General features: G+C 39.9%; 1 protein-coding gene across 2 annotated transcripts in view; it reads right to left on the reverse strand.

The window, feature by feature from the left end:
• Positions 1 to 7,279: 7,279 nt before the first annotated feature.
• The window catches only part of mon2 (MON2 homolog, regulator of endosome-to-Golgi trafficking), a 61,132-nt gene continuing 54,250 nt past the window's right edge, over positions 7,280 to 14,161 (reverse strand). For both annotated transcript variants that reach the window (XM_059334598.1, XM_059334597.1), the window contains 7 exons: positions 14,022 to 14,150; positions 11,629 to 11,819; positions 10,751 to 10,811; positions 10,544 to 10,667; positions 10,047 to 10,254; positions 8,521 to 8,603; positions 7,280 to 8,042 (listed from right to left, as the gene is read on the reverse strand). In XM_059334598.1, the coding sequence (XP_059190581.1) occupies positions 7,879 to 8,042; positions 8,521 to 8,603; positions 10,047 to 10,254; positions 10,544 to 10,667; positions 10,751 to 10,811; positions 11,629 to 11,819; positions 14,022 to 14,150 (960 nt within the window). In that variant the 3' untranslated portion in view covers positions 7,280 to 7,878. The remainder of the gene's footprint in view (positions 8,043 to 8,520; positions 8,604 to 10,046; positions 10,255 to 10,543; positions 10,668 to 10,750; positions 10,812 to 11,628; positions 11,820 to 14,021; positions 14,151 to 14,161) is intronic.

Here is a 14,161-nt window from a genome sequence, read left to right on the forward strand (position 1 = left end):
AATTACAATGTTGTTGTCTTCTTTCAGCTTTTATATTTTGTTTTCAGTGAATAAACATTTTCAAATTGATTTTGTTATCAGTGTATTTAAAAGAGTTTAACAACTCTATTCTAAAATGTGTGTATTTTAGACTTATTATAAAGTAATGTTATATTTTAGTCATAACATAATTTTATCTCACTTTTTTACTTAATCACTATCTAGATAATAGTTTCCCTATTAAATAAACTTATCATTTATATTATTCTAGTCTTCACTATTCAACACAATGCAGAAATGCAAGTCAAAGTGAACTTACTGCGGTCTGCTTTGGTTTTGAGTTGGATTTTGTAGTTACTGCAATTTCTATATCATTATTTCTCTGAAATAAAGCAAAATTTGAAATCTAAAATTCTGTCACAAGATAAAACAGACATCAGGGAATCACCCTGTTGTTTAAATGCTTTGAGCAAACAAATACAACATGTATATTCTTTTTAGCATCCATGTTGTTTCAACATTACGATTAAAGGATCTAGAACAATCTCAGGAAAAGGGATCACCCAAGGAGAGTTAATGCACCACTTTTTAGTAATTTAAAAAATAAAATGGTTGCTATTATCTCAGATTTTGCATTTACTCCCAAAATTGTAGCATCAAAATGCTAAAACAAAAGAAACATCCTAATGAGACCTTAAAAATATCAAAAAGTATTGTTACAATCACAGCTGGGGACTGTGATGTGTGCAACACTATCAGATACTTATAAGGTTTGTATATATCTCCAAAATTTTGATCTGATATTTGCTGGAATTCGGGCAATATTGGGTTAAAATCTGCCTTTTTCAAAGCAGTTTTGACTTTGCAAGTAAAGTACAGGTGTTATAGTTCAGTGTCCCTGTAAGCCAGCATGCACAATAGCAGGGCCATGAAAGTGAAGCACAATTTTCAATATTAACACCTGTGCTTCTCTTGACAGATTCCAATAGGTCTTCTTTGAAAAAGGCCTCTATGGGAGATTATTTTGCTGCTTAAAAAGCATTTTGATCCAACGGGATCTGTTCCCCCTGTTCACTTACAGAGGGTCATTGCCTTTTCCTCCTTATTAGCTAGGCGGTTAATTTTATTCAAGTAGAAGCCTGCCACTCCTCCATCACATCACCACTGGATAAGGGACGTTATGCAGAACCTTAAGATGGAAAAGATCAGATGTACCCTCAACGGTTCCACTAACAGATTCCACAAAACCTGGGACCCTCTAATAACTTATGTGAACAATTTACCTGGCCTGGAACTGGAATTCTGAATGATTACACCTGCCCTTGAACAATCCTATAACATGAAGTATTAGGTGCACTTGTTGTTGTTTCGTTTTGTTTTTGTTTGTTTTTCTCCTCTTGTCTTTTCCTGTCTGTTGTCTATTAGGAGTTTGTCACGCTGATTTTGAGCTTGATCCGTCTCTGTTTGTTTTCAGGATTGTTTTTTTGGTGATTATTTGTAAAACAGAGAATATGATTGTGCTGTATGATAATTGAAAAATCACAAATAAAGTGTTAAAAAAAAAAATCATTTTGTGACTTATTTTGAAGATCAAGCATCGAGGTATACAAAAACTAGGATCATAAGAATCTATAATCTATAATCGCATCTATAAGAACTTGCACTTTTTGTGCAGATCATGTAACGTTGTCACATTTCTGTGGCCTTTCCCATTCACATTACCATTTTTTTTACCTCTTTATTTAATCACCTACCTCATCTTTTGTTTTTCTTCATACATTTTTGTCTTTAAATGTTGGAAAAATAGCTAAATGTAAGTTAGTCAGTAAAAAGGACATATGATGGGGAGTAAGTGCTCTGAGGGATAGCAGATCAGAAGGCCAGGAAAGGTTTATGGACCACCCAAGTCTATAACAATTGTAAACAATTACTTTCATAACTCGCCTGATTGATGTTATCCTCACCACACATGAAGATCAGGCCACACATACGTACCTTTATGAATGCCTCCACACACTCGGATGCTCGCAAAGTGCCGTCGTGGGAGTCTCACACTCCTGGGTCCTCTGCAGGGGCTGCAGGGCCATCTGGTCCCCACAGGCCAGCGCTGCATCCTCCTCCAGTCAGGCCAGCTCTGATCTGGCACTCCACTCCTACTCTCCACACGTGTGTGTGTGTGGTCCAGATTGGATGACGGCAATGATGACACAGTCATTCCTGTGGGCGGCTTGTTTTTCCAAGGTTACAGCACTCCCACCCCACCCGTGGATAGATCTGAGGGAGATGCTGAGTGGGCTTTGCAGGAAGATACTCATCTCCTGTGCAGGAAAGGTGACATGCTGCTGGGGCCTTCAAGCCTTTCACAGGAGGATGCATTAAAGAAGATGCTAGTCTTTATTTTATTTTTTGACATAAGCTTTTACATTAGTGATTTTTTCTGCCAATCTTTTATGTTTTTATCTGAATAACAGTACGACACATTAAGACGATTTAATGTACAGTAAAACAAGAAACAACTCCTATTTGGCATTTTTGGCTTTAAAAATGGCTTAAATAATTAATCAATTATCAAAATATCTATATACCAGACAATTTATGTATTGTTTCAGCTCTATTTGTTGCTGATTATTCAATTGATTTTTTTCAAATTGACTAATCTGAACATGAAATATGTCATAAAAATTGTGAAAAAACATAATTAAACATAATTGAGCACCCACTGTGATGACTTCACATTGCTTGTTTTGCCCAGCCAACAGCCAAATATAATCAAATTTACAATTAAAGCTCCAATGATTGGTCGATTATTGAAAGAAAAGTAATTGGCAATCAATTAATTACATTCATTTTGAAGAACAAATGACATTTGGTGGTCACAGAATTTGATTTTCGCTTTGCTTCTTTTCTGTCCTTTAATAATTTTTTTTTATATTTTAGATTATATTTGGGTTTTTATTTACCCTTGGCTGAACAAAACAAGACATTCAATGACTGACACCTTGTCCTCTCGGACATTTTAAAGACATTGTGATGGCCAATTTGTTTTATAGGCCAAATTAATAACCATTTAATTGAGAACACAAGTGGCAGATTACTTGGTAATGAAAATAAATGTTAGTTGAAGCCCGTTTCAAATGATAAAACAAAGGAAGCCAGCTAACTCATTTGACAAGCTGAAACGAGCTCATTTTGGTCATTTTGCTTGATAGACAACTTTTCGGACGAATTCAACCTTCTGACGATCAACTCTTCAATTAATAAAACGAAATGTTTCAGCACTAATTGCAAACAGTGCAGAAGCAGCATGTGTGAAGGCATTTGTTGAACACAAAGCACACACACGAGGGTCGACTGTCCTGTGAGGACAAGGGTGCGGCTGCTTCAGCTGCAGCTGTGATACCCATCTGAGCAGGCATTTTCCACAGGGGGCTCGAATTAACTGCTTTAGGGCTTCGGCTGCCTCAAGTATGATTTATCTGCGGCCCGGCTCAAATGAGAGCTTTGACACAAGATGGATGAGGACATGGGCTGCCTCTGCGCTGCTCACTGGTCCATAGGCTGCCTCTCTTTAGAGTCAGGATATGATAAATGATGTTTGGTTTTACCCTGGAGGCTGGATTACTACAGTCCTTACACAAGCTAGACTCTTATTTAGATATACGTATCGCAGACCTGTAGGACTGCTACTCAACAGGCTTGACAATAACCACAAGTCTCATGTGTGGTTTGTTTACTAGTCTGCCTTTTCTGCAGGAGAAAAGCACTGCTTATCAGCCTACGTGCATCTCTGGAGTAGAATTTATTGTTTAATATCAGCACAGATGCTAGTGGGCTGAGCTGAGGCCCAAGATGAACATAACTCTGCCTTACACACTATCAAGTGTGAACTCATAAATATTTCATGGGAGTCTTCTTGGAAGGTCAAATGCAGGATTCAATCTTCCGTCAGTCAGTCACTTAGTGAGCAGCGTGCTCTAATCTGGGTTGTGGGGGTCTGGACTCCATGCTGCAGCCCCATGCATGGTTTCATCGACCCAGGCTGCCCGGCCCCTGCAGCCAATCAAAGCTCATGACCCATTCCGGTCCCCACCCCCATCACGAGACCCCTGACTGCCCATACTAATGTGACACAGAGGAACCAGATGCTGTTGGGCAGCAGAGGGAGGATTTCAAAAGGTTAACCCACAACGCATGACCCACATCAGGCAATGCACTCCCAGACCTCTGTGAGGACACCACAGCCTGTGGGGGTTAGGTCATGTGGTGCGTCTGTCTGTGCACGCCATACAGTTCAAATACTGAAGCACACACACCATCCAGATTTAGCATAATAATCAGATTATTACTAGAACAGTGCCAGCAGCGCAGCACAGATTTATGTCTGCCCTGCATAGAAGAGGTGTTTAGGTGCAGTGGGAGCACACACTATCCGCTCCAGTGTCTGATGGTATGCAGCATTATCAACAAAGGACGTCGGGGAGAGCCATAAAACCCGCTTAATGTGTATCAGAGCAGATGTATTGTAGGATACCTCTGTGGGCAGCAGGAGCCACGTCACTCCTCTCCTCATAGCAACAGTACCGTTGACCTACATGCTTTTTCTACACAGCCCACTCCGCCTGAGGTGGTGGAAAACTATGCAAATCCATACGCGATATCGACTTCCATTCTGCATTTAAAAAAATGTGCATACAAAATGAAACAAACTTGTATATGGGATTTTAAGACTAATACATGCAAAAACCTCCATCCTGCAAAAGAAAAGGCATTAAGGTAGCAAATAAAATGCACGTAAATGCGTCTTAATCTCACATTAGGTGTGTAAAAATTAAAACAAAGTGCATTTTTTTTTCTCCACAATGATTCACTATTTTATTGGATGAAACATGATACAGTTATCAAACGGCTGCAACAATGCAGCTACAAGCTATTTCCCGTTTAAAAGCAGAAAATGACAGCTTTGGATATGAAACGGAGGCTAGCTGCGACACTAGCGGTGTGCATTACCTGTTATAACCGTATAAGAGCGATCCGAGCCCGGCTGGCTTTTTTTCCTCGGCTGAAGTGGAGGCACCAGCACTAGCAAGGCAGTAGCTTGCGCAGTCATCTCCATAGCGGGCAGTGTCACAACCCAACCAACAGCACAAACTACTACCTCAGCCAGTGCGTGGTCAACAAGGACATTTTTGAGAAGCGAGGATGTTAAAGAAGAGACTGCAAAAAAAAAAATATGGTAAAAGAAATGCACCGTCTGGACTACAGCGACATTCCCATGCAGCCGGAGACGGTCCGTCCTCTCCCGCTTCGCCCCTCTTCTGTGCAGACTTGAAATAAGAGGGAAACCCCGCCCAAGCAGACCTGCTCCCTCCGCTCTCCTCCTCCCTCCTCCTCTTCCTCCCTTTCTTCAGTGCAAACCACAAAACGGTCCTTTCCCCTCATATGACCTACTGGATGATCTGAAACTCGGGCTCGGGGACCTAAAGCGGACACTGAGAGGAAGCCGAGGGTCCCTGCAGCATGCATCATTTCGTCATTTGCCACCGAGCACAACGATTTTTAACAGTAAAGAGGTGTTATCTACTCCTCTTCCCCCTGTTGCCAGCTCTAACTCCACCTACTGTACTGACACTAAAGTACAAGACACACTGAGATGAAACTTTACGTTCAAAATATCCTGTTTAAAATGTCCCTCAAATTCAACCTTTTATATAAGAATAAATAAAGGAATAAATACATGTTATATGTTATACTTCTGGAATACCACCCACACAAGCCAGGCCGGCTCTACGCTGGGGCAAGAGGGGCCCGAGCCCCCTTAAATAAATGTCTTGCCCCCTCAAATCAAAATTTTAGAAGATGAGAAAGCACATTTTAATATACCCACAAATTAATACACATTTGACAAAAATTTGACAAAATTATCTGCAGTAGCAGAAAAAATCTGCCGAAAAAGGGACACACGATACAGGATTGTTGGTTGAAATCTGGATGAAGGATGTTTTATTTTATTTTATTCATTTTTTTATTTTTTATTTTTCAGTTCCCCCCCTGAGGGATTGCCACCTTATTGTGGTCAGGGCGTTTGCGTGCCTCAGTGACCTTAAGAGCTAAACCAGCAGGAGCTTAGTCTTCAGGTGGGACACCTGGACAGGTCTGAAGGTGCAACCCACTTGGACACATAGACCCCTTTCAATGAAGAAAGCATCGTTACTATAAGCACAGGAAAATAAAGTGCTGGAGCATGATGTGTACACATGATGCCCCCTTCACATTTCTGACTGCCCCCTCATATATGCTGCCTAGAACCGGTCCTGCACACAAGTCTGTAACAATATGGATTAATGTTGCTGCATTTTATACATAAAAGTGTGAGCCACATTACATTATGATAATCATATAGTGTAATAATCTAATAGAGTTCAATTTATTAGAACTAATTTCAGTTAGAGAGCATTTCAAATTAATTTCCCTGCCATATTTGCCTTGTTTCTCAGTCACAAACATACTGATTTTTGTTTAACAGGTTGCATATTCTCCACTAGGGGGAGCTGTTCAGTTATTATCAGACCAGTTCTACACATGCCACACAGAGGGCTGCAGCCAAGAGTAAATAACTACATCGAAGGAATATGAGTTTACATTTCTGCTTTCAGTTCTTTGTCTCAAAGTCAGGGTTTTGGTTAAGCTGCTTAAGAGATTTAACATTTAACATCAAAATATGTCAGTAAATACTACATCTGAGATTTTGTTAAAAAACGCAGCGGTTCTGAGCAGCTGATTTATTTCAATATCACCACCTACAGGCAAACAAAGTAGCAGCTGCAATTTAAACACTTACACCATCTGCAGGCAAAAGCAGTTGAAGCTGCATGTTGTTTTTTTGTTGTTTTTTTTACATTTCACTGAGTTCTTGATATTTCAGTCATGGGACTGCCGGAGTGTCTGTGAGTGATCTAATCATGACGTCATTCCTTGGATTAAAACGCCTAAAGACCCTTGATAATAAAAACTGTAATAAAAAAGTCATACCAAAACAAAGATCAAAGAAATATCAAATAAAACAAATGCCAAAATTTGAACCGAGGCCACCTTAATGAACTATAATATGTTTATGCCCATGGCTGTGGGGACATTTTAATGAGGTTGAGCCCATGTGATAAGATAGGACTCTAAAACCATTTGGTAAAAGGATATGTTGCGTGGACATCCTTACTGATAGTAAAACTGAGTCTTGATATCAATAAACAGATTTTTCGTTTCGTAACATGCATTGTAACTGAGCACACTTGGAGCACAGAGCTGATCGTAGAATTGTCCCATTTATTTTATACAGACAAGTACATCCCTTCTCAGATGGCTGCTAAAGATGACATGGAATGTTACAGTAAGATTTGTTTTCTTGCATAAAATCCTCACTGTTGAAAATGTTGCAAAAGTCTAATTGTTCTTTTCTTCCTTTTTATTTTTTTTTAATCAATAAAGCCCAGTTTTTGCATTTTTTTGTTAAGTACATCATCACCACTATCACCACACACTGTACATCGACTCGGCCTCATTAGGGGAGAATAAAACAAACTAAACCCAGAGGCAACACTGCAATATATTTTTTTTTAAATCTCTGCAGTTAACACAAGAGTGCAGTCAAGTCTGTATGAGAATGGAAGGGGGGGGGCGGCGGAGGCGTAATCAGCTCACATGAGAAGCATACGATGATGCGTATGAAGGTCGGCGTGGTCCGAGCGGGCCTCGGATCTCTGTTCACTGTGGGTTTGCTTCATGTCACCGCAGGTGTGGCTCATGTTGAAGTTCATGTCTGTGCACTTGTGAACGTGCACATGAGTCGAGAAGACACATTCAAGATTTCTTCATTATAAAAAAAACAGATTTGAGTGAGCCTGGTCAGGACTCTCCATTCTGGACTCTGGAGACGGGCGGCTGCATAAAGTCTTTAAAAGGCCCCAGGGCCTCCTTCAGGGCCGAGCTCACCTCAGACGAGGAGCATGTAATGCACTCTACCAGTGTGGGGTACAGGGCAATCACTTGAGCCCATGTGTTGCCATCCACTGCAGGCGGTAAACAAAAGAGCCGCAGAATAAGAGGAAAAGAAATACAAAAGGAGGAGGAGTGGGGATGGGAGGGAGATGGAGAAGAGAATATGAATTGCGATAGAAGGCAATCAGAGAAATCATTTCCTTCATAATATCCCCACAGGCGTATGGAAATGAGGTTTAAGGACAATGTAATGCAAACATTTTGAAGGGCACTTCAAAAATGTAATTTTAGAATGTCTCTCTTCAATCTATTACGGCTAAAAAAAAAATCATTTATTGTAATTGACCTTGCTGGAAATGTAAACAGTTCCTCCCTGATTGGAGATAAAACTCATTTGAAAAATGGTCCCAACTGGACTCTGACACATTTATCTGAAATGAATAGATGATAGATATGGAGGCATTGTCGTATTTTTCGAGTTTTTTTTCTTTTTCACGGCGTCACCTCTTTCCAAGATCTATTTAATAGTTGAAACAGTTTGATACTCACCATTTTCTGGCTGTGTCTTTTTAAGCGAGTCCATCAAAGTGCTGATAGCTTTCAAGACAAAGATAATCTCTGTCACTTGTTGCCTGAAATGAAAAAGACCAAGGACCTTCATCAGCTTTAAAGACGCGCAGTACATAAAACAGATCTTTTCTGAATCAGAATGTGAATGAGACAGTTACTATTAAACAACAAACAAGCCAAAACAGAAAGCCATAAACAGCGTTTGTAGGAAAAGAATGACTAAAGATTGGCAAAGGTTTATTCTACACGACTATTTAGACCAAAGCAAAATTGACTTTTTATCCACTATACAGGAGATAAGAAGCTAATTGTTAACAGTCAAAATCAGACAAAAATGTTGCTGAAGAGATTAAACATTATATAACAAGTAGATCAAGACCCTATTTGTGCTCAATAACGATGACTAGGTGTACAGAAATAAAGCATTTGTTTTGCACTTTTATCGATGCAGTTTGATAAAATTACAGAAAATAAAACTCCCAAACCTGCTCATGTCAGAATCTAAACAGTGTGTATAAGTCTTCAGTTTTATGTGAATTTGCTTTTATTATATACAAAAATTAATGTTCAGAGTATTTGTTTGTTGTAAATTCTGCAGTTTTCTTCCACATTTATAAATCCTCCCAGAGTACTTTATATATTTAGTGTGCACTCCTATAACAATCAACAGAGATCAAGTCAATGCAGCAGAATCCAATATATCATATTTCTAATTCCCTAAATAATTTTTCCTTTTAAAAAACTGACATCCAACCTATTCCGCATGTACAGAATTTCTCTAAACAGCCTATACACAGACTTTGTTGTGTAAAATTAGCGGAGTTGCCCTTTAAAATCTAACACAGATTTGTGTTTTGTTACCAATTTTTCCTTTCAAACCACTTATATGTTATCATACACATGTCCAAGTCCTATTTGTTCCTAGTTTTTGTCATGCTCTTATAATCCAATTCATAAAATTCCCATTTTTTACATTCATATACATTGTATAAAAACATTTGAAATATTTAATTTATTTTTATAGGCTGTTTGTCTGAATTAAAGCTGCCTTGCATTTATGTGTATATCCTAATTATCCTTTCCTGAACTTCCCCCACCATCCCTCTGCCTTTGCCGTTTTCTGTGTTAATGGCGCAATTGCAATATCCCCAGGGAATCATTTAACTTCCATCGCGTCTTGGGAAGAGAGAAAAATATGCAGAATGGAACGTTACACCCAAACCGTAACATGTGGTTCCTGTGTGTAAAACGGGATAAATACAGTGGTTTTGTGTTGTTTACAAAAGAGAAAAGGGAACATGATGGATGCGCTGCTGAAGACGGGGTGGTCTTGGTTTCGCATTGTTTAATGTCTCAGTGGTTAAATGACCGTACTGACAAACACCAGTGGTTTGGAGATGAATTGCTGATGGGAACATCTGGAGTGCAACATGTAAAAGAAAAACAACAGGTGGCAAAGCAGGTGCAGCGTGTATTTTTCCTCAGAGGTGTTAAGTGTGGTGTACCTTGGCAGGGGGCAGCGTCCACTCAACCTCTCGTCCTCCACGTAGCGCCGGAGGACATCCTGGGACCTCTTGAGGAGCACAGAGAGCGCCATGCGAGAGATGTAGCCCTCCTGCGGGGTGGACACCTTGTTGCTGAAGGAAAACTGCAGCAGCGTCTCAAAACACACCTTAGAAAACTCCTCCCTCATCCGCACATCGATCTCTGCCTCTGCCGAGAAAAAAAAACCTTTACATGTTAGACATTCTGCTGACGGCGCTCTCCGGAGTGATTTACAACGAGTGGACACACAGGGCTTAACTGTCTTGCTCAACGCATGAAGAGTTTGACAGCAGGCATTGTTGGTGATGAGCCGCAGTGAGGGCTTTTGGAACGAGCCAAGGACTTAATGGCTACAATATGATTGGAGCACCCAGCAACCCTGCTGGGTGCCATCAGAAACGTAAGTTTCTAAAAGTAAATAACTTAAATTAGTTTACCTGCCAAAATGATATCCTACCTGTAAATGAGGGAGACTGTGAGTGAATGGAGCCTCGGTTGAGCATAGTCATGATCTGGCCAACAAAGTCTTTGGGGATGAAATTGGCAAACGGTAAAATCTCTGTGCTGATCAGCTGGACAACCTAAAAAGAAGAGGACACAATTAAAATGTTGGCTACCACACAAAATCACGTTAACATATTGGATACTAGGAACAAATATTTACCTCTACATCAACTGCTTCATTCTTTTGAAATTCCTGGATGGATAGGTTATCTGGAGGTGTGCTAGAAAAAAAACACACAAAAACAATGAACTTGGCACTAAAAACGTCCAAATCGTGCAACTTTAATATAGTCTAGACGGAATTGTCCAAAAAGTGAAAGTGAGGAGCATTTATGGGTACAAGTCAGGAACTGGCCTACTTTACTTATTTCAAGGGGGCTGAATCCAAAAAAATGGTTCCCAAGCGAAATTTTTAGTTTTTGACCTTCTCATTTGCATATCAAAATGGCGGCCAAATTGCCCATCTTGCTCAGTTGTTGGACCATGTTTTTTTGTAAGTAGGCAATCAAAGATGAGGAAATTAAGTTTCTGGATCTATAGTCTCGGGTCAGAGCAAGGATATAGTGGAGGCTCAGTGTCTTTTTTATGCATATATATATATATATGCAAAATACCATTCATTTGTGTGGTTTTTTTTAAGGCCAACATAAATATCCAATCAATATCACTTTTAAATGTTCCAGTTGGTATTTTGCATATATATATACATTAAAAAGGCACTGAGCCTCCACTATATCCTTGCTCTGACCCTAGACTATAGATCCAGAAACTTAATTTCCTCATCTTGATTGCCTACTTACAAAAAACTAAGGGGGAAATGGTCCAATCACTGTGCAAGATGGGCAATTGGCCATTTAATATACAAATTAGAAGGTCAAAAACTCAAAATTTCGCTTGGGAACCATTTTTTTTGGACGCCGCACCCTTGAGATATGTAAGGTAGGCCGGTTCCCGACTTGTACCCATAAATGCTCCTCACTTCTTATAGGAGGCCCTTTTTCTGAAATCCGTCTAGACTAATATGAGCTAAATCTTTACCTTTTGGTAAAAAGAAAGTCTTCAAAGGCATTGGCCAGCTCCGGCCACATAGTGTCGAACTTTCCAGATGAGGCGTGCTGCCGTGCCACAGGCAGTCCGATAGACAGCACCTTCAGCAGGGACGACACGGCGAGCTTCCAGGTGCTCTCTGATGGACAGGCATACTTCAAACCCAAGGGCATTCTTAAAGTCTTGAGGGTGAAGGCAAAAACAAAAAGAGGAGACAGCAATAACAATCATGAGACTGAAACAAAGAGAAACCCTGCAAACCGTTCTTTTTTATGCTCAGAGACTTTAATAAATAGACTTAACAATCAGGCAAAAACACTTTCTGCAACAGGCAATGGTCCTATTCATCCTATAAACCAAAACAAAGCAATAGACCATCTTTTTTTGACAAAGTCTTCTTTTCTGAGAACAGCTGGGCTCCCCAAGGTTGAGATTTAACAAGTATCGCCTTCTTGTTTTGTAGAAAACGGGGTGTGGGCCAGATTTGGATTTGTCCTGAGGGAAGCCTTCATAATAGTTCTGTGGCAAATTAACTCTCTTCAGTTCGAGGTTTCTCATAAACAGACTATGGGAAAACAGCAGCAAAACACAGGTGTCAGAAAGTGAATAAAAAGGAAGACTCAGAAGTGTCAGAAAGAATGAATTTCCATGACTTGCACGGTTTCGACAGACTGTTTTCAGAAAATACTGATGATGTCGGGCACCAAATTCACATCTGCTCCATATCAGAGATAAGCCTTGAGATCAATACTATCAGAGAGACAAGTGAAGTCAAAGCTGCCCAGAGGCTGGTGGACATTAAAAGACTCCACAGACAGCAAACTGAATTAACTAGAGATTTCAAAATGTATTTATTACATTCAAAGCATCTCTTGGACTTCCATCACTCACTCATGGTTGGCCTGTCTGCTGTTACAAGACATGAAGTGACTACAGACAAAACACTGAATAATCTCGCCTTATTTCTATAATACTGCTGGACTATAAATGCTGTTTCATATCAACTACGTGTCTGTGTGTGAACCTGCATACCGTATTTCCTCAATTTAAAGCCGGGCCCCTATTAATGACCGGCCTCATTTAGTAACCGGGTGTAAAAACAATTTTTAGTAAATAAAAGTCGGCCTCTTTTGTAAACCGGGTGTTTTACCGGTGTCATGTCAAAGTCTCCCGCTGTCCTAGCCATTCTCTGTAAAATCGAGCCGTTTACGCACGTTCTTCTGGGCTTTTTAGTAGTTTAGACATTTTAAATCCTGCTTAAATTGAACATCCAGCGTGCTGTTCATAGTTTGTTTACATCCGAGTACTTCCAATATGGCCGTCATCCGGGTAACTGGCTACAATGCGCTGTTTAAAACACTCTAAAAAGTGCCGGTCAGAGCTGCTCTGATTTTCTTTTTTTTAATAAAAGCCTCCTTCAAATAATAGCCTGCCCCTATTATTAGCCGGGTCCCAAACTTATTTTTTATTAATAGAAGCTCCGGCTGCTATTTGAGGAAAATATGGTACCTGCAAAGCACCTGTAGGCCCATTACTACAGGCAACACCTACATGCAGTCACTTGATCAACAGTAGATATTAATTTATTCTTCATAGCAGCCTGAAGAGAAAATCAACACTGGGATGCCAAAGGTGGTGCTTTGCTGTAGTCAGCTAATGGAAAACACCTGTTTTGACATCATTAATAAAGGTACACCAGAAGTTCAACTTGAAGTTGAAATTGTGAAACCTCTACAGTGTGGAACGTTTTAGTAGTTACACAAAAACTGTCAACTCGTGCTTAAGACGTCTGTCTGCAGGTGAGCATGTGGCACCTCCACCCACAGGGGCACTCTTTACAAGTCTTCTTCCAAACGTGCATGAATTGAATCTGTAGGGAACGACTATTTTCTAAATATCTAAAAATTTCTAATATAATATTTGTCTAAAAGCAGAGTTAGTTCTGATGCACCACCATAACTCAGGTATACAGTGAACTACAGAGAGTTTCCTTGGCAGTGATAGGCTTATTTAGTATTATGTGAACTTGTTTGTATTTGGCAAGTATTTAATGTAACAGATGTTAGTCTATGTGTAAAAGAAATCCCGCACTCCAGCTTTAAGAAAGAAAACTGAAGAACACAGTGTCCTTATTGGGCTAGTGCTAAAATCTGACAAAAGACGGCCTCAGTGCTGCCTCTAGCTAAACAGTCAAACTTTACCACTTGCTTGAAAGAATGCATATTTTAACCTCAGAGGTGCTTTGGTAATATGTTTCAGGTTTTATATTTAAGTATATTTTGTTGCTTTTGACTGTTACACAATTTGTCACGAGACAAGACAAAATTTCTATCAATTCCAAACCTTTACTAGGAGTTTTGTGACCATGATCCTGGTGAAAATACCTTTATGACGTTCTGCAGAACTTTCTCATTGATGACGGCTTTGTGGCACGCTGTTTTATGGTACAGGTCCACCACCACCTCCAGGGAGCGCTCAGCAAAGGGCACATAGTTTAAGGCAACCCACTCCGCCTGAGGAGTGA

This window comes from Centropristis striata, chromosome 6, assembly GCF_030273125.1.
Source record: "Centropristis striata isolate RG_2023a ecotype Rhode Island chromosome 6, C.striata_1.0, whole genome shotgun sequence".
NCBI classification, from domain to species: domain Eukaryota; kingdom Metazoa; phylum Chordata; class Actinopteri; order Perciformes; family Serranidae; genus Centropristis; species Centropristis striata.